The following is an 18,258-nucleotide window of genomic DNA, read 5'->3' as shown; positions in this document are numbered from 1 at the left end:
AGATTGGTTGCCAAGGGCCCCGAGATGCATCCCCCGCCATTTGCCGCAAAAACAACCTTGCAACATCCATCTGCTGCCAAAGCGGTGGCAACAGTACCCAACCCATATAAACGGCAAACCCACGACGCAGGGCGAGGCTGCAGCGCTGCACCAGAGTCTCAGCTGAGCGAACCACGAACCGACCTGCCTACAGCCGACCTCACAGAGCCTCATCTTCTGGCTGTCTCTCATCATCTGCATATTCATCGATACCGAGCGCGAAGCCCCGCCAACTTTGGGCGCAGAAACCGCCCATCATGGGGACCATCAGCTTCGACATCAACGATGCGCTGAAGCATTACATGTCCGATCCCGCAACGATTCCCACTCCCGAAGCGGATGCCGCGCTGTTCGACTGCGAGAATGACCCCGAGGCGCTCACGAACCAGGTCATCAACCCTGTGTTGAATCCCATCATCGACGCGGTTGCGGACAATCCAGATGCCATCCTGCGGGCCGTCAACATCGACTCATTACAATTTCTTCTCAAGTACGAATTACAGGATACCCTTGGCGAAGACAACAGGGCGGGTAGCGGGGAGCGAGGGAGGAAAAGTGTGAATGCGCAGCTAACTGGTGGCTCAACGACAGATATACCCCCTATATACCAGCTCACATCCTCAGCAAAGTGTTCGACTTGGTAATGAGCGGGCTGAGCGCCGAGGCGGATGCGGTGCACAACGACATCGAATCGCCCGATGAGCAGGACTCCGTGGCGCATCACAAGCAACTGCTCGAGATCTACGGATTTCTGCTTCAGTGGACCATTGCCGCCGTCGAGACCAAAGCAGCAGAAAAGTCGTCCGCGGCGCCAGTGGCGAGAGGGCGAGGGAAGCCCAAGAAGACAGCCTCGCAAAGAGACGATGTCTGGGACTCCGCATCACAACTCCAGGGCGCATTGGAAATCATGTGCAAGACCCTCAAGCTCAAGCTGTCTAGAATATTCTTGACCACGAGTGAGCGGGATACATTCGTTGGTTTACTAACGCGCCCGGTCTACATGATTCTCGAAAACGAGCAACGCGTTAAGACAACGACTCTTAAGATGCATTGCTTCAAGGTGCTGTGCATCGCTGTCAAGCATCACGGCCATGGCTACGGTATGTTATTCCCAGTCTCTTGTTCAAGATTCCTCGACATCCAACTGACGATAACTACAGCCGCACAAATCAACGTTATCCAGAACTTGACATATTTCGAGCATCTCTCAGAACCAATGGCAGAGTTTCTTCACATCCTGGCCGAAACATACGATTATCCGCAGCTCACGGACGAAGTATTGCGCGAAATCAGCAACAAGGAGTTCAACTCCAACGATACTCGAGGACCAAAGTCGGTCTCTACATTCATCGCCAAGCTATCGGAGCTTGCTCCGAGGCTGGTAATCAAGCAGATGACAATGCTAGCCAAGCAGCTCGATAGCGAGGTAATTATATCCAAAAGTCGTCCAAAGTGCAACAATGGCAACTAACCGCCGTCTAGTCATATACCCTCCGATGCGCGTTGATTGAGGTCTGCGGCAACATGATTGCCTATCTAAGCAGGCAAGAAGAGCGAAGCGAAAACCACAAGTCCCAGCTCAACGCCTTCTTTGACGTCCTTGAAGAGCGCTTCCTCGACATCAACCCGTACGCAAGATGCCGCGTCCTGCAGGTATATGTGAAGCTCTGTGAGCTTGAGCAAAAATTCCCCAAGCGACGACAAAAGGCCGCCGAGCTCGCCTGCAGAAGCCTCGAAGACAAGAGCAGCAATGTGAGGCGTAACGCTATCAAATTGTTGGCAACGCTCATCAAGACGCATCCGTTCACTGTGATGCACGGCGCTCAACTATCACGGAAAGAGTGGCAGGCTCGCCTTGACAAGGTTGACGAAGAGCTTAACGCGCTCAAGCCTCCTCCTGGTATCCCTGGCTTGGCAGACGCGACAGTCGACCACAGTCTCCTCGACGAGGCCACCCAAGTCGCATCCCCAGAGAAGCCTCGGCAAATGACGGATAAGGAGGTGTTTGAAGCGGTTCAAAAGGCACAGGCGGAAGCGGCTACAAGCGAGGCGATCGAAAAGCTCACTCTCACTAGGCGATACTACAACGAGGCCCTCAAGTTCATCGACGTGCTGCACGACGCAACGGAGCTCATATGCCAGCTTCTCGGGTCTCGGAACAAGAGCGAGGTCATCGAGGCCATCGACTACTTTGAAGTTGGAGACGCTTATAACATTGAGCGGAATAAGGTCGGCATCCGGCGTATGCTGAGGCTGATCTGGACCAAGGGCAACAGCGATGAGGGCAAAGGAGTGCAGACACATCTCATCGAGTGCTACAGGAGATTGTTTTTCGAGGCGCCAGATTCATTCAGCCCCAACGATGCCGCCAACTACATTGCGCGCAACATGATCAGCTTGACCTTTGGCGCGACGCCTGCCGAACTCACTTCGCTTGAGCAGCTGCTTGCCACCATGATGAAGGGCGGTGTCATTCATGAAATCGTCGTGGCGAAGCTGTGGCAGGTGTACGGCGTCCAGAAACGAGAGATTTCCAAGACACAGAGACGAGGCGCCATCATCGTGCTGGGAATGCTTGCGTCAGCTATCCCTGAGATTGCAGTGGGTGAAATCGAGACGATGCTCCGGACCGGACTGGGGGCCCACGGGCGGAACGACCTGCAGCTGGCCAAGTATACCTGCATTGCCCTGAGACGGATCAACCCCACGGGAAGACAGGCCAAGGAGTCGAGTTCCAAATTCTCACGGCTTCCGAACGACCATGCGGTCTGTTCACGACTAGCGGCCATAACGGACGTGCCCTCGGACAGCAAAGAATGGTACGGTGTGGCAGAGCAGGCAATCAACGCCATCTACGCTCTCTCCAAGCATCCCGACATTCTCTGCTCGGCCATCATCCGGCGCAGGGCCAAGCAGGTCTTTGGCCGCGCCAGTTCGAGACCGACTTCGCGAGATCAGCACACGACGCCCGAGTTTGCGGACCCCAGGTCGCCGGGTGCCATGCCAGCGTCGCCGGAGAAGCCGACGAAGCGCGATGATGCCATTGCTCTCTCTCAGCTCCTCTTCATCGTTGGGCAGGTCGCAATCAAGCAGATTGTACATCTCGAGCTCTGTGAGTTGGACTTCAAGCGCAGAAAACAGGAGAAGGAGAAGCAGACGCCTGGCAAGACGGACAAGGACAAGGAGGACGCGGACGAGCTGGATCTTATCGGCGGCACGACAGAGGATGACTTTACAGAGGCCATGGCGCACATTCGGGAGCGGGAGCTTCTTTACGGTCCAACGTCACTCCTCGCAACGTTTGGCCCTCTTGTGTCAGAGATTTGTGCAAACAATACCACATACGCAGACGAGGGCTTGCAGGCGGCAGCCACGCTGTGTCTCGCGAAGCTCATGTGCGTGTCTTCAGAGTACTGCGAGACCAACCTTCCACTCCTCATCACAATCATGGAGCGGTCTCCTGATGCCACGGTCCGGTCGAATGCCGTCATTGCGCTGGGTGACATGGCCGTCTGCTTTAACCACCTGATTGACGAAAACACAGACTTCCTGTACCGGCGCCTAGCAGATACGGATGTATCGGTGAAGCGAACTTGCCTGATGACGCTGACGTTCTTGATCCTGGCTGGTCAAGTCAAGGTCAAGGGGCAGCTGGGCGAGATGGCCAAGTGTATGGAGGACGAGGACAGGCGGATTGCAGATCTTGCCAAGATGTTCTTTACGGAGCTCAGCACCAAGGACAATGCGGTGTACAACCACTTTGTCGACATGTTTAGCTTGCTCAGCGCAGGTGATATGGAGGAGGAGGCCTTCAGGCGCATCATCCGCTTCCTTCTCGGATTTGTTGAAAAGGTAAGACACCTGGTAACATTGACAGAGTACGCAGACACTAACGGGGCCGACTTGTGTAGGACAAACACGCCAAACAGCTGTCGGAGAAGCTCGCAGCCAGGCTTGCGCGCTGCGAGACGGAGCGGCAGTGGAACGATGTCGCCTTTGCTCTGGGCTTGCTGCAGCACAAGAACGAGGAGATTACAAAGCTCATTTCTGAGGGATTCAAGATTGTGCAGGCCGCTGCTTGATTGTCTGTTGTTTTTATGAAGCGCGGGGTGTCTGTGTGGGAGTACTTATTTCTTGTATATAGATGAGCCAGAATGTTGCTCGTGCCAAAACATGTACCTATGGATGCAATACGATATAATATTCAAACACAGGTTAAGAGTTGATTACTTTTCTTAGACCTTTCTAAGTAAGCCATAGTGTGAAAATCAATTTAGATATCAAATGAGACCGCGCGAAAATGCCAGTTTTGTCGGTCTTCTTCAAAAGCATAGCTTGTATCCATATTGCAACTCGGACGAGGTTATTGGAACAAGATAAGCAGTCTCGTTCAATGATTTTTAGCTTCACAAATTGATCAGATCGTAATCATATGCACATAATCGAAATCAGGCACTTGATCCCGCCATCCCAAGGTATGGCACGCTCAAGCTGCTGATGTAGGAATCATCTGTAGAACCTTCAACTACCCTAAAATCAAGACACTCGGGGCGGTGTTTCGGAGCATTTCTGAGTCTCTCGGCACTTGCCGCAGCCATGACCGCCTTTTCCCGTTTGAGTCTAGCGCCATATCTATCCAAACAAAGAAAGTCAGTTCCCAAATCGATAACGCAATGCGACCACGTGACCCACGCTGACTCTAGCCCAATACAGAAACAGGCTGCTTCAGGTGGGGCGCGTGCTCCAAGAGAAACTGCAAGTGACTTTGGTACATAAGGTACTTGTGTACCGAGCTTTTCAGCTTGCTTCTCAATTGAAACTGAACGCTTGCGGGCAGCTGCTGCGTCACGTCACCCTCACCAGCACCAGAAACTTGGACCTCTAACCATCTCCCGCCATAACAGACAGCTGCTGCTCTCGGGCAAAACATAATCGGAACATTATCATCTCTTCGCCGCCGTCGTGCTACAGCTCTCGAGCATCTCTTGTCTTCGCGATAACAGCATCCGCGTCCCCGGCATTTGCCACTGCGCCTCGCCGCGAGCTCCCTGTTCTGCCGCCTACCTGCGAACCCTCCCTCTCCTCGAATCTCGCGCCTGTGAGGGCCATGGGCTTGGCTATTGTTGCTGCCGATATCAGGATTGCGCACGGGGAAGCGTTTTAGTATTGCTTTGGAGCCAGCAATTGACACTTCCATTGCTCTTGCGGCTGTTCGTCGCCATCGCCCGCGCCACCCAGGAGCCCGTGGAGCTTTGCCGAGCTTCGTAGGAAGAGAAAAGAGGAGGCACGACAACGCGCAAAGCCCAAGATAACCTCGAGTCGCGCAGCTGAAAAGATGTACGACAAGGTTGTCTCTCTGGGCTCGCGCCTGCACTATCCCATCGTCATCACCAAGCTCCTCAAGAAGCCGGGCGAGCCGATCAAGAAGCAGGAGACGATCATAGAATACAAGTTCCACTGGCGACGCAAGATTGGCGACGATGAGTGGGTGGACGAGACTACGTATACCGAGTTCGACAGCCCGGCCGAGGGCACGCTGAAGGAGTGGCGCATCGAGGAGGGCCAGACGATAGCGGCCGACATGCCGTGCATGACCGTCGAGGAAGCCTGCGGGCACGAGGTGCAGATCCAGGGCCTCTGCAGCCTTTGCGGCGCAGACATGACGGAGATCAACTGGGCCAGCGAAGAGAAGGACACGGATCGGGCCATGATTAACATGGTGCACGACCAGACGGGACTGATGGTGAGCCAGAACGTGGCCAAGCGGGCGGAACACGACACGCAGAAGCGCCTGTTGCGCCAGCGGAAGCTGAGTCTGGTGGTCGACCTGGACCAGACCATTATCCACGCGTGCATAGAGCCGACTATCGGGGAGTGGCAGCGCGATCCGACGAATCCCAACCACGAGGCCGTCAAGGACGTCAAGAGCTTCCAGCTCAACGACGACGGGCCCAGAGGCCTGGCCAGCGGGTGTACCTACTACATCAAGCTGCGGCCGGGCCTGAAAGAGTTCTTGGAAGCCGTCTCTACAAAGTATGAGCTACACGTGTATACCATGGGAACCCGCGCGTACGCCCTCAACATTGCGCGCATTGTGGACCCCGACAAGAAGCTCTTTGGAAATCGCGTCATCAGCCGCGATGAGAATGGAAGCATCACGGCAAAGAGCTTGCAGAGATTGTTCCCGGTCAGTACCGACATGGTCGTCATTATTGACGATCGCGCCGACGTCTGGCCCATGAACCGGCCGAACCTGATCAAGGTCGCACCGTACGACTTCTTCAAAGGCATAGGGGATATCAACTCTAGCTTTCTGCCCAAGAGGCAGGACATCCTGCCGTCTCCAACAAAACCGAACGGTCTGATGCCAAACCCCGAAAATGCCGTGCCAGGAGAAAAGGTCTCACCACTAGATGAGCTCGCTCGCATGGGAGGCGGCGACGAGGCCAGTCTCAAGGTTCAGACGCAGGAACAGGAGAAGACATTGGAGAAGCAGCTGACCGACCGCCCATTGCTGCATATGCAAGAGGAGCTGGATAAGGAGGATTCGGAAGCTGACGGATCATCAACATTACACCACAGAGCGCATCTTTTGAATGACGATGACGAAGAGCTCGTTACCCTGCAAGACCACTTGACTGATCTCCATGCTGCGTTCTACGACATGTACGACCGGAGACGGGCAGAGAGGAAAATGTCGGAGGGGACACATCCGCCCGGGCATATGAAGGCGCGGAGGAAATCTCAGCCTGATGATGGGGTGGATCTGTCGCTTGTCCCAGACGTGGGCGATATCCTGGACGAGCTCAAGTCCAGCGTTCTGTCGGGCCTCGTCATTTGTTTGTCAGGACTCGTGCCGTTGGGAGTGAACATCGAAGAGTCTGAAATTGGAATGCAGGCGCAAAGCTTTGGAGCCCAGGTCGTTGATACCATCTCGCCCAGGGTCACGCATCTTGTGGTTTCTCTGGCGCGGCCGCGCACGAAAAAGGTGCAGCAGGCGGCTAAGATCCCTAGTATCAAGATTGTGAACCAGAGTTGGCTGGCAGATTGCCTTAGCCAATGGCGTAGGCTGGACGAAAGCCCGTATTACATGCCCATCCTTGATGCGGACCGCGAGAGGTCAGAGGACGACACTGCGGAAACCAGCGCGGCGGAAATGGAAGACGCCGGCATCTCCTCTATGAACATGGGCGATTTTGATGAGGAGCTCAAGGAGTTTCTGGGCTTAGACGATGACGATGACGACGACGACGATAACGACACCGAGAACGATGATGGCAATGACGAAGGAGATGAAGAAGCGGATGAGGACGAGGATGGGGAGAACGACAGCGAGACCACAGATGGCGAGGGCGACGACTCCGACGACCCGGAGAAACGGGGCACAAAGCGCAAGGACAGAGAATCAACCATGGAGTCTGAGGAAGACGCGTCAAATCCAGTGGGCGAGAGTGCGCTGGCGAAGAAGCAGCGGGTATCACGAAATCGGGGGGCCTCCTCGTTGCGAGCTGTACAAACGCCGAACGGCGAGGCTGCTGGCCCCAGTAGCGATGCAGCTCCCCCGCCTCCAAGCACAGAGGTAGACAGCTTGGCGGAGTTTGATGAGCTGGAGCGGGAACTGCTGCTGGGTCTCGAGGCCGCGGGCAGTTAGAAGTTGGCATAGGGATTTACGCGGTGCGGGCGTTGGGGGATGAAGCCGATCTAAAGAAGAAGATGAAGAAGAAGAAGAAGAAACATCTGGCCGGCGCACTTTATTTTTGAACGTTTTGTGTTAAGAGTAGTGATTGGGAAACTGGGGTAACAATGGTGTTTATTTGATTGGCTCCGATTCTGTTTGGCCATGCTCTCTTCTCACATCCATCCACGTCTTGGTCCGTTGTCTTGTAATGAATGCTTTGCCCCCGTTCTTCGGCCGGAAGGGGAGAGCGTCGTGACTCGTTTTGCATCAAGAAGGAAGTGAAGCTTCAAGGCCTTCGGATACCCGTGACAATGCAAAGACCTGCAAAGAAGCAGGGATACTCCCTCTCAGTTGACAGCCTGATGATCAAGGTATGATAGATGCTACGGGGCAGCACCAATCCGGTAAAGACAGACAGACGGACGCTTATGACAACCTTTCGATGCTTCAACATCATCGAACCTGGCCCTGTGTGTTTGTTTGACCAAGAAACGGAGTCTCAGCGTCCAATAATCATGCCGTACTAACGCCCAAGCAGGGATGATTTTTGATAGTAGTGCTGCTCCGCCGGTCTGAAATCCCTCCGGTGACCCACGCTCGGTCAACTCCGTAAACTGTCCAATGAGGTTTGGGGATTTGGGGATCTTCAAGATAGAAAGCTTGAAAAGAAAGAGGAAGGAAGAAGGGATTCTTTTGGTTGCAGTACGGCTTTATGGAGAGATTTGATTACTCCGAGTTTGACTATGACCTAAGGGGCTGGAAGAATGGTATAAGTTGGGGAGGGTTTATGAAAAAAAAATTGGGAGTCCTGGAGAGTTGAAGCCTTTCACTTGAGGCATTGGTAGACATCATGCTCAACCTTCCATTGTCGTATATCGCCAATGGGCCTCACATACAACCCCGACACGGACGTGCCCAACCTCGTTTTTATCTGTACGTTAGACAGCTGTGAACATTCGATGGTGGCCTGGATCTGTAAGTTTAGAACTGCACGAAGAGGATATTCGCCGCGCTCTTTCTTAGATTCGGTCTCTTCAATTTGCATCCATAAAGTCGGGTTTGACGACAAGTGGACACATCCTCATAAGCATATATACAAAACTCCAATCCGTTCAAGCGCATCTTTCGTCCCTCGCATGCTTCTTGGTTCTGGTTTATTTCGAAGGAGCCGGAGCCACGGCAAATGTCGGCCGCACAAACCTAAACCCTCCATGTTAGCCAAACCACCATTCGAGAACGCCCAACAGAGCACCACTTCTTCGGAGACGCACCTGTCGCTGTTGTAGACCTTTGTGTTCTCGCCCAGCAGTTCCTTCTCACGCTTCTGGTCGGCCAGGTATCGTCGCACCTGGTCGCGGTCCTCTTCGGCCTGCAGGAGGGGGATCAAGTGGATTCGCGCCCACATCTTTTCGCGGGCGAGCTCACTGAAGGTTGACACAATGTTAGTTTTGCTTGCAGGGCCCTTTCTTCGGGTTTGTAGGCTCAGATAGGATCCGGAGGTTGGTTGGGGAGGATGCGGACGTACTTGGCCTCTCGGATGCCGCCAATCAGCTTGTACCAGCCGTAGCCCATGACGGCGCCCATGCCGAGGAGCATGATTCCCGGTCGGAAGCCCTTGGCGGGGAGATTTCGCTAGATGGAGACTGTCAGCCTTGGCCATTGCTTCGAGGGTGGCGGAGGTTGTCGAGCCATCTATGTATGTATCTCTCGTTTGATGGATGCAGTTCTCGCCGTTGCTCCTCCAATTGCGCAGTCTCTCGCACCCAGACCAAGATCACACCAGAGATAAAAGACGCAGCATCAACGTACTGCCACCAGCATCAATCGATCCCAACGCAACGCACCTTGTACTGGACGGGCTCGTACCCGCCCCGAGGGGGCATATCTTGAGGCATGATGGGCGGTACGGCTGCGGTCGAGGCGGGAGTGAAGGCAAAGAAGGCGTCAATCGCGGTATGCGCAGAAGAAACGGAGAGTCGGTCGCCTCGTCAATCGATGGGTCGAGATCCTTGTGCTGCGCGCCGTCTGCTGGGGAGATGCGAAGTCGTTCTGGCGTCGGAAAGCTATTGCTGGTGAGGGCCATTTTCCGTGAGAGCCTCGCCAGAGGTTGGAGGTGCTGATTACATAATGCAATTTCATGGTGGGGCATTGCTTCGAGTTGGTTGAGTGCCTTAGTATTACATACATACAAAAGGCAGGAAGGTCTGGCTGCCGCCTGCCTGCTTAGCAATGAGGTGATTGATGCTCTGCTTTATCTACCTACCTTACGTACCTAATCTGAGGATGGATTGCTTCTCTCCTCATCATCACCATCATCTGTATTGGCAGAGGCGTATCGTTTTGTTGGTGAATCAATCATCTGCGACTCTGCTCGCCTCATTCATGGAGGCTTCGAACCATGACAAAGCATCTGGACTCTCATCCTCCCGCTCCCCTCATGAATGGCTCGGCAAACCGACAGACGCACGAGGGACATGATGGACGGGACGAGAAGCGGCAAGACATGGACAACGACTGGACAGATGCAGATGCAATGCCGCTGACCCTTCATGCGCCTGTGCCTAGTTTCCAGGCGAATGACACGGCATCGATGTGTGCTTCTTACTCCGAGAATCAAGTATCATCTGCACGACCATCAACCCAGCCCCGGTCCTCCCTTTAGGCATCACCATCCTTGGCCATGTTCCGGCAGACGGTTGAGTTGAGACAAGCCAGAAGGTGCGCCGCAGCAGCCACATTCTCCTAGCCGGTCTCGGTCGGCCACTCGAATCGGAGCGTGCATCGGGATTCTGTTGCTCATTGCCCTGCGTAATGCAATGGTGGGCATACATAGGCTATCGGGGCCGTCCGTCTTATCTGCTACCTGATGGCCCGAACCTGAAGCCTCCCGCAGGTGAAACTCTCCCGAGACCCTCGCGAGCCATCAAGATGGTGCATGGGCCTGTTGATTGAGCTTGCACGTACATATTACTCCGCGCGTCTGCCCGACGACGGAGAGGTGTGGAGTCTCTCTTCTCGGATCCCCCCGTTTTTCAACGCCCACAGGCTGACTCTGCCGGCATTCACCAGCGGGCTTGCGTGCTTGGCTGGTTTGTCCTCTGTCCACCTTCTCGCGGCCATGTAACGCAACATCCGATGAGAGCAAGACTCCATGCCCTTGTATCCCAGCCTCATCTCGTTCGGGTATCCACTGGACCACAGGGCTTCACGATGGCTGGATGGCCTGCCGTGCCGGGCCCCGCTCTCTCGACTAATATCGCGACTTTGCCACAGCTCAAATGTCTGGCCAAGCCATTTCCGCTTGCAACCCGATCGTACCCGTTGTTCGCCGCTTTCTGCCTGCGGCTTTAGCTTGGACTGCCCTGCGCCGCAGATCGACGCAACGCATGATAGGGGAACCCTCTTCACGTCTCCCCGGATTGGGGGACCCTGGCTGATGCTACCCTTTGCTTTGTTTCCTGGCCAAGAAGGTCTGCCTTGTTTGCCTGCCACCGGCGATGCGCGTTGTTGGACAGCTGAGGGTCGGGATGGGCTGATGGGCGTGGCGCCCTGATGCCCGTCGACAAAAAAGACGCAGGCCCCGTCTTTGCTTGAAATATCTGATTCATTCCCGGCACCGGTTTGAATCAGTCGACCATCTTTGTGGCTCTCTCTTCATCCTTCCTCCTTCCCGCGTCAATCCCTCCGTCAGGACTCGCCACTGATACGCATGTGCTCTTGGGCGCTGGGTCCTTTCTTGGTCCATCCTCCTTTCATGGACCATCATCCCAACTACTGCTAGGAGAAGCAGCTTCAATACTCAAGGAAGACGAAGAAGAGAAAGAGAAAGACAAAGACAAAAGCATCATGTACGGCAACTTTCATCGAATTCCTTATCCCATCCACAAGAGCCCCATGGACGGGGACACAGCCCACCGCGACCTCGACTGGGTATACGCCTCCCAAACCGACCGGATCTACGTCCTCCGCGTCGGCGAGTTCGGCGTCACCCGCCAGCAGAAGCTCGACCTGCTGCAAAATGTCTTCTGGCCCGCCCTCGTCCGCTGGGTCATCTCGAGGCAGCAGATCCTGCCCGGCGGCACCATACTCGGCGGCTGGTGGCGCGCCGACATGCAGGGCATCATGGACTGGTATCGCGAGTGTCTTCACATGACGGCTCGCTGGGAGGACGCCATCATCGCTCACACGGACGGCATCTGGAGGACCGCGCTGGAGACGTCGCCCTGGAGGGACTGGCCCGAGTTCTTCCTCCTCCTGAACGAACCCGTCGTGGATGAGAATGGGCAGGTTGTCAGGGATGCCCAGGGCCGCATCTTGTACAAGGATAGGGACCCGACAGTCGACGGCATGGAGGATGCGTTCCTGGACCTGTGGGAGACTATTGCAAATTCCCGTCCGCTGGCGAATTTTGTGAGCCAAGATGCTCGCAAGGACGGCAATTTGCTTGTTTCGCGCACACGGGCCACCACGGATTTGTGTGTTTAAGTGGATTGATTGAGCGGCAAACTTTATGTTTCACTGGGATTTCCACTCTCTGCTCTTTGTTGAAGCCGGCGCTTGGGACAGGATTTTGGGTACTTTTCTTCATTGTTCAATTTGGATCGGGCTGCGTTATGATGGCACTTGATACACTCACAAGGCGTTTTTCCATGAATACCAAATTCTGATCGGTTCATTGACCGGACTTCTTTATGCATTCCTTTGTTCAGACGACCATTCATGTTGCTTCATTGTACGGGCTGGATACGGGGCCATACGACTTGCATTCTTTCGTTCTATAACGCAGTATCATCTATTTCCAAACATGGAATCAAAGTTCGTTCTCGCCCAACAAAGTATCCAGAATATCCCAGCACCTCTCATCGCACGTAATCCAATGCGTAAAGCAAGGAAGCTGGATGAAAAAGAACGACAAAAGAAACACGCGTTATTAAAAAAACACCAGTCTAGGGTTCTTGGTGAAAAAAGAAAACGGAGGAGAAAGAAATGAATAGGGAAAAACTCTTGCTTGCCCTCCAACCATCCAAAACCCGCCCCCGTATAGAGCCATGACTTCGTTAGTTTTCTTTCACAAGAAAACGGTAAAGAAGAAGAAAGAACGGTAAACAAGGAAGGAAAGAAAAAAGGAAAAAAAAAAAAAAAGGCGGAAAAAAGAAAAGAAAAAAGAAAGGAGTTCATCTCAATCAAGCCTTGACCGACGCCTTGCTATTGTTACCCAATGCAACGCCATCCAATCCCTCGCTCAACTTGGTCGTAATCACATCCGGATCCGGTTCGTCGCCCCGGACAAACGTCCAGCTTTCTTCCGTGTCCTCGTCTTCTTCGGCTTCCAGATGCCCGTCTGTATGCTTGATCAGGCTCTTTGCGTAGTCCATGTCTCGGTAAATCGACTGAATCGCAGTTTCCACGCCGGTTTCCTGGAAAATCTGTTAGCATAATCGTGATAACTTGATTGGGGAAGAGATTCAAGGAAAGATAGTGTGCCCACCTTGCGAATCTGCTCTCCCAAGAGCCGGGCCTTGATAATCATTCGCTCGTTACGCGTAACCTCCCAAAGAGCCCGGCCAAAGGATTTTGTCCCCCACTTTTTGACCCAAACACCAACGCCCAAATCTTCCACTCGGCTTGCAAAGAAGAACTGGTCTCCAAAGAATGGCCGGATAATGGTCGGGATGCCGGCCCTCAGGCTGGCGCCAGTGGTGCCAGATCCGCCGTGATGCGCTGCCGCATCGATCTGTCGGAACAACCAGTCGTGGGGAGCAGACTTGATGACGTGAATCTCCGGCGGCATCACTGGCTCTTCAGCGGCGGGCCTCGCGGGTTCGTTTTGTCCAGTGATGCGGTCAGACCATCCCTTGGACAGGATGCATCGGACATCGGCCTTAAGGATGGCATCGATGACTTCCTGGGTCATCTTGACCGGGTCGTTGACAATGATGGAGCCAAAACCGACATACACAATCTTCTTGCCATCATCCCTCGCTTTCTTGATAAAGTCCCGAAGTTCTTGGGGAGGCTCGTAGTCGCTGCCCTCGTCCAAGAACCAGTAGCCGGTGACCCTGACCCAGTCGGAAAAGTCCAGCGGAGGCGCGACAACACTCGGGCTAAAGTTGTACAGGAAGGGCACCTTGTTGGGCTGCATCTTTTCCAAGCTGGTGTTTGGCAAACCAAGCGTCTTGTTCCTCCATCGGTTGACCTGATGAGCAGTAGCTTTCCAAAAGATGTTGTCGAACATGACGTAGGTCATGTAATTGTAGGCACCGCCCATCTTGTTTTCCGGCGTGACAAAAGCGTGGGGATAAGCCCTCGTCCTCGTCCATGGCATGGTGAAGGCTCTGAAGTAGGGGATGCCAAGCTTCTCTGCAATGTGAATTCCTGCCATGGCTGACGGTGACTCGATGAGGAGCTCGGATCCCTCGCACGCCTTGTACGCGGAGTCGAGGAGGTCGTCAAGCCAGCCTCGAAACGTCGCATTGGCTTCTCGCAGGAATGACAGAGTAAAAGTTCCATTCTCAATGCAGAGGCGCATGAGCTCTCCAGGGTCACCCTCGACACACGCAAATTCGATACCGTGGGACTCGATCCATCCTTGGAACTCAGCATGGGTCGCGATCCGTGGCTTGTGGCCTTCTGCGAGCAATCCCTTGCACAGGGCGATGTATGGCTGAACATCCCCTCTGGAGCCAATCGTTAGACATGTGATTCTCATAGGATGCGGCGCCTTGAAGTGAATCACTGATGCTTCCATGTCGTCCCCGGCCGAGACGTTGGGGACTTGAGGCAGGGTAGTCGATTGCGCGAGGTGAAGGTCGCCATCCGCAAACGCAGCCCCTCTCGCTGAACTCAAAGCGTCTCGCTCCGCAATGGCAGCGTTTGCATCATCTGTATAATGCTGCTCCAAGATTCCGGATTCCTGAAGATGGCGATTGGTCTCGAGGCCTTGCAAGAGCGTCACCGCGCAGTCATCACGGACCTCGGCCGTTCGAAACTCAAAGAAGAGCTCTTCATGCCCCCGGATCACGACAACCAAGCCAGAATATCCAAAACGGAAGCCCTTCTCCTTGTGGGCGTTCTCGATGTCCTTTAAAGGTAAGATCAACTTGGTGCGAGTGCCCGGGAGCAGACTTCGGAAGCAGAAATATCGACCACTGAGGTAGATTTTGCCATACAGCGGCAGGACACGCATGATGTAGCCAAAGTAGGTGGCCTGCAGCCTCTCTGTGTCGGGGAGTGCAAAGTGCGCTCGGAACCGCTCATTCGAGGTTTGTATCTGACCATCATCGTTCTCTTCCAGCTCGTCCTGGTCGGGCCGTAGACCGGCTGGTTCGTCGTAGTGCTTGCGTTCGCCCTTCCACATGCCCGAAACCTTCTCGACATAGCCCATAGATTCTGTGGCAAAGAGAGTACTCATTCTTTTGCCCGTCTTGTTCAGATACTCGGCGATGGCGCCGGCCCGCTGAAGGGGATAAGTCCCAATCTTGGTAATGCTCTGCAGCGTGGGTGTCGACGTTCGCGGAGGTTCGATAACACCGGTGTAGCTCGAGGCATCATTTTGACTTGCCGCCGCCGAAGAGTGCTGCCCTTGTTTTGACTCTGCATCTTTGCCTCTCGACTCCTCGTAATCGCGACTTGAGGTTTGCGAGTGTCTCATCGTGGGACTCTGGAAAACATCGCTGCCTCGAAGGATCTGGCTCGCAGAGGGGTCTTCGAACGCAGACTGCGTTAGGCTGGCGAAGCTTGGCTCCTCGATGGAGGAATACAAGTTGGACTCTGACGATTCCAGCAGCCGTGAGTCCCTCCTTTCTCCAGCGTGATCTGACGTCCTGTTGTCGCTCGAACTCCTACCCCGAGAACTCTTCAAGCTCAGCACGCCTTCGTCGGCACTTGGACTTGTTGAATCAGCCCATGCGGGAGAACCGTCTCCTCTGGCAGTGCCGGGAGGCTTCGTCGTGAGTGCGCTGTCTACGCGAGCTAGGTTCCGAAATGCGGTCCCAGAAATGCGAGGCGACGACTGATTTGAAGACTCTTCCTCGTGAGCTGCAATAACCTTGCCGGCAGTTGGCGCCTCGGCGGATGCGTTTTCTACCAACACCTTGATGACACTTATGGCCTCTTTGCCGGAGTTGAAGAATGAGAAAAAGTACTGTACACGTCAGTCTTGCCATTCCACAAGGGGCCGAGAGCACCCCCCCATCCTAACTCACCTCGTCGATCGCAAAGGTCTCATCGCTATCAATGACCCGAATCTTGCACGTGTCTGAGAACTCCATCATCTGAGTATCCTCAACGTCAAGGATGTTGTCAATGGGCAGAGAGATTTTGACGCTATCACCATCGTTGTGGCTTCGGAAGATGACCCTTTGTAGGCTCTTTACCCACTCCTTTGCGCTTGGCGCACTCTCTGCCTTGAAGTTGTAGGTACGGTGGCTTGTCACTACGGAGAAGTGCACGCCCTCCTTGTCTTCGTCGGTAATGCTAGCAGAGATGCCGAAACTGAGGTCGATGTGGCCGTGAGGGAAGTACAAGTTTGTGGGATCCTGGTAGTAGGACAAGACGTCGCCTTTCAGGCGGAACCAGTAGCGGTTGTATTTTGGGTTGCGTTTGCCGCTTTTCAGCATGAAACCAGACTTGGTAACGGTGTGCTATTGTGCCGATTAGTTCGGGTCGAGTAGTCTTGATGCAGTATGCGGAAATTGGCCTTACCGTCTTCTTCGGGAGGTGTGCGTAGAAGCAAATGTGCTTGGAAGTGATGTATAAGAAGCCCTGGAGCAAGACGCTCTGCAATAGCCAGCAGGGATACTCTGTATATGGCTGCCTGTCAGTTGCAATCTCCACGTAAGGGGGTTCATCCAGCGCAGACGAACCTTCAATGACTCGCTCGGGTTCGTCAAACTTGAATATCTCCATCAGCTTCTTGGCCAGCTCTGTGACGTGCTCCCCTTCGCTGTCTTCATCGTCCTCTTCTTCCTCATCGTCCTCTTCTTCCTCATCGTCCTCTTCCTCTTGCTCTTCCTGGTCCTCCTCGTCGCCCGCTCTCTCTCCTTCGTCTGTACGCTCCGGACCGGAAGAGTCTCTTTCGGTATCATAGCTAGACCGGCTGGCCATTTCAGCCTTGGCCTCCAGCATCCTGCTCATGACGGGCGCTATCCGGAGGTCGTCCTCAGGCTGCTGTAGAGAGATCTTGGGAGATGGCGCTTCGCTACTCTCGCTCTGCTCGTCGACTTCCTGTGTAGGCTCCCATAACCGGCTGGAGCCCTTTCCGGATCTACTTGTCCTCTTGGGTAATGAGGCAAAGGATTTGAGCATCCGGTGTCCAGACGGCTGCTTCTTTCCAAGCCTTTTGTCCTTGGGCGGTAGTGATCCGAGTATGGCGGTTTGTGAAAGATCGCGGTGTCGTGGACGTAAAGGCTTTAGGCTGCCCCCCTCGTCCTCGTCGCTGCTGCCGTCGTCGAAGCGCGTGTTGAAGTCGACACGGGAGCCCGCGGCGGCAATCAAACCAAAGATGCTCTGGTTCAGGTTCACAGCCATGTGGCCGGGGTTCGCGGGTCCGACATTCTCGCTCGTCTCGTCGTCGCTGCCTTGGAGAGGTTCGGGGAGCTCAGCAGTTGGGGTTCGGTCGTCGCTGTTGGGAGGCGAGGGCGCAGGCGCAGGCGCAGTAACCGCATCGCCTTGGCCGTCTGGGCTGCTATAACGGGGCGTGGGCGTTGTGGCCATGATGGCCCGAAGAGAAGTGGCTGCAGCAAGCTTGAGTTTTAGAGTTGGCAAGCGCGGGAAGAGACCGGGAGGAGACGCCTCCTGGCGATGCGGAGGCCGGCTCGAGACGAAGCTGGACGGGGTCAGCAGGCAGAGGATGGCCGCGCGAGGATGACGGCAGACGTGCAGCTGCTGGTATGGTCAAACAGCCAGGCAACCGCCCGCTCCGCCAACCGCCTGATGGCCGGGGGAGGCAGCAGCTCCGCGGAAGCACAAGCACAGCGAAGCACAGCACAGCAAAGCACAGCGCGAAGAGGCGTCTGGGATGTCCGCGTCTGCCGGGTGGACGAAGAGGGTTTGGGCGAGTGTTTGCGGGCTTGTTTGGCGGAGGATTGATGGAGGTGGACGTTGGGAGTTTGGCTGCAGATAAGGTCAGGTCAGGTCAGGTTCGCGGACTGGCGTGCTGCCGTTGGATGGTGTCTTAGGGTACCTCCCGGTAGGCGGTACTTGGCTGTACCTGCTGGGTTCTTGCTACTTGGTACACCGCTTGCTGGGACGGCCGCGAGGATCAGCGCTGGGTGGCTGGATCTGTGTATAGTAATGCCCGGTGAGTCGGTAAAGAAGGGCAAAGTCTCGACAGACGGGCAGCCGTTTTGTGTATACCTAGGTACTGAGGTATATGTCGTTTGATGGTACCGGAACTGCGTGCGTCGAGTGCAAGTTGGTGTTGGAACCAGGCTGGACGGCAGTGACATGCTCATCCAATGGCCCCAATCCCGTCCGATCCACTGCGATGTCGCCAAGGGAGCACTTATCGATAAAGCCGCAGCGCCAACGGGATGCAAGGG

General features: G+C 54.7%; 5 protein-coding genes across 5 annotated transcripts; 3 read left to right on the top strand and 2 right to left on the bottom strand.

Annotated features, from left to right (window-relative positions):
• Window positions 1-251: 251 nt before the first annotated feature.
• BBK36DRAFT_1135552 (hypothetical protein) lies at window positions 252-4,121 on the top strand (the record flags this gene model as incomplete). The annotated part of the gene is made up of 5 exons (XM_024892681.1): window positions 252-529; window positions 631-1,139; window positions 1,200-1,465; window positions 1,522-3,891; window positions 3,951-4,121. The coding sequence occupies exons 1-5, from the start codon at window positions 297-299 to the stop codon at window positions 4,119-4,121; spliced, it is 3,549 nt and encodes a 1,182-aa protein (XP_024749082.1). The 5' UTR covers window positions 252-296.
• Window positions 4,122-5,374: 1,253 nt separating this feature from the next.
• On the top strand, window positions 5,375-7,690 carry BBK36DRAFT_1141703 (hypothetical protein; the record flags this gene model as incomplete). The annotated part of the gene is made up of 1 exon (XM_024893472.1): window positions 5,375-7,690. The coding sequence occupies one exon, from the start codon at window positions 5,375-5,377 to the stop codon at window positions 7,688-7,690; it is 2,316 nt and encodes a 771-aa protein (XP_024749081.1).
• Window positions 7,691-8,871: 1,181 nt separating this feature from the next.
• On the bottom strand, window positions 8,872-9,612 carry BBK36DRAFT_1159888 (hypothetical protein; the record flags this gene model as incomplete). The annotated part of the gene is made up of 4 exons (XM_024894239.1): window positions 8,872-8,917; window positions 8,989-9,141; window positions 9,243-9,349; window positions 9,562-9,612. The coding sequence occupies 4 exons, from the start codon at window positions 9,610-9,612 to the stop codon at window positions 8,872-8,874; spliced, it is 357 nt and encodes a 118-aa protein (XP_024749080.1).
• A 1,951-nt stretch (window positions 9,613-11,563) lies between these two features.
• Window positions 11,564-12,202, top strand: BBK36DRAFT_1169453 (hypothetical protein; the record flags this gene model as incomplete). The annotated part of the gene is made up of 1 exon (XM_024895316.1): window positions 11,564-12,202. The coding sequence occupies one exon, from the start codon at window positions 11,564-11,566 to the stop codon at window positions 12,200-12,202; it is 639 nt and encodes a 212-aa protein (XP_024749079.1).
• Window positions 12,203-12,900: 698 nt separating this feature from the next.
• On the bottom strand, window positions 12,901-17,431 carry BBK36DRAFT_1202617 (glycosyltransferase family 1 protein; the record flags this gene model as incomplete). The annotated part of the gene is made up of 6 exons (XM_024897232.1): window positions 12,901-13,134; window positions 13,206-15,860; window positions 15,922-16,359; window positions 16,421-16,518; window positions 16,582-16,698; window positions 16,771-17,431. 6 exons carry the CDS (start codon window positions 17,429-17,431, stop codon window positions 12,901-12,903), a joined length of 4,203 nt encoding a protein of 1,400 aa, XP_024749078.1.
• Window positions 17,432-18,258: the final 827 nt, after the last annotated feature.

The sequence above is a fragment of the Trichoderma citrinoviride genome (genome assembly GCF_003025115.1).
Source record: "Trichoderma citrinoviride strain TUCIM 6016 unplaced genomic scaffold BBK36scaffold_8, whole genome shotgun sequence".
NCBI lineage: Eukaryota > Fungi > Ascomycota > Sordariomycetes > Hypocreales > Hypocreaceae > Trichoderma > Trichoderma citrinoviride.
Note: the sequence above shows the minus strand (reverse complement) of the source record. Positions and strands in the feature narration are given on the sequence as shown.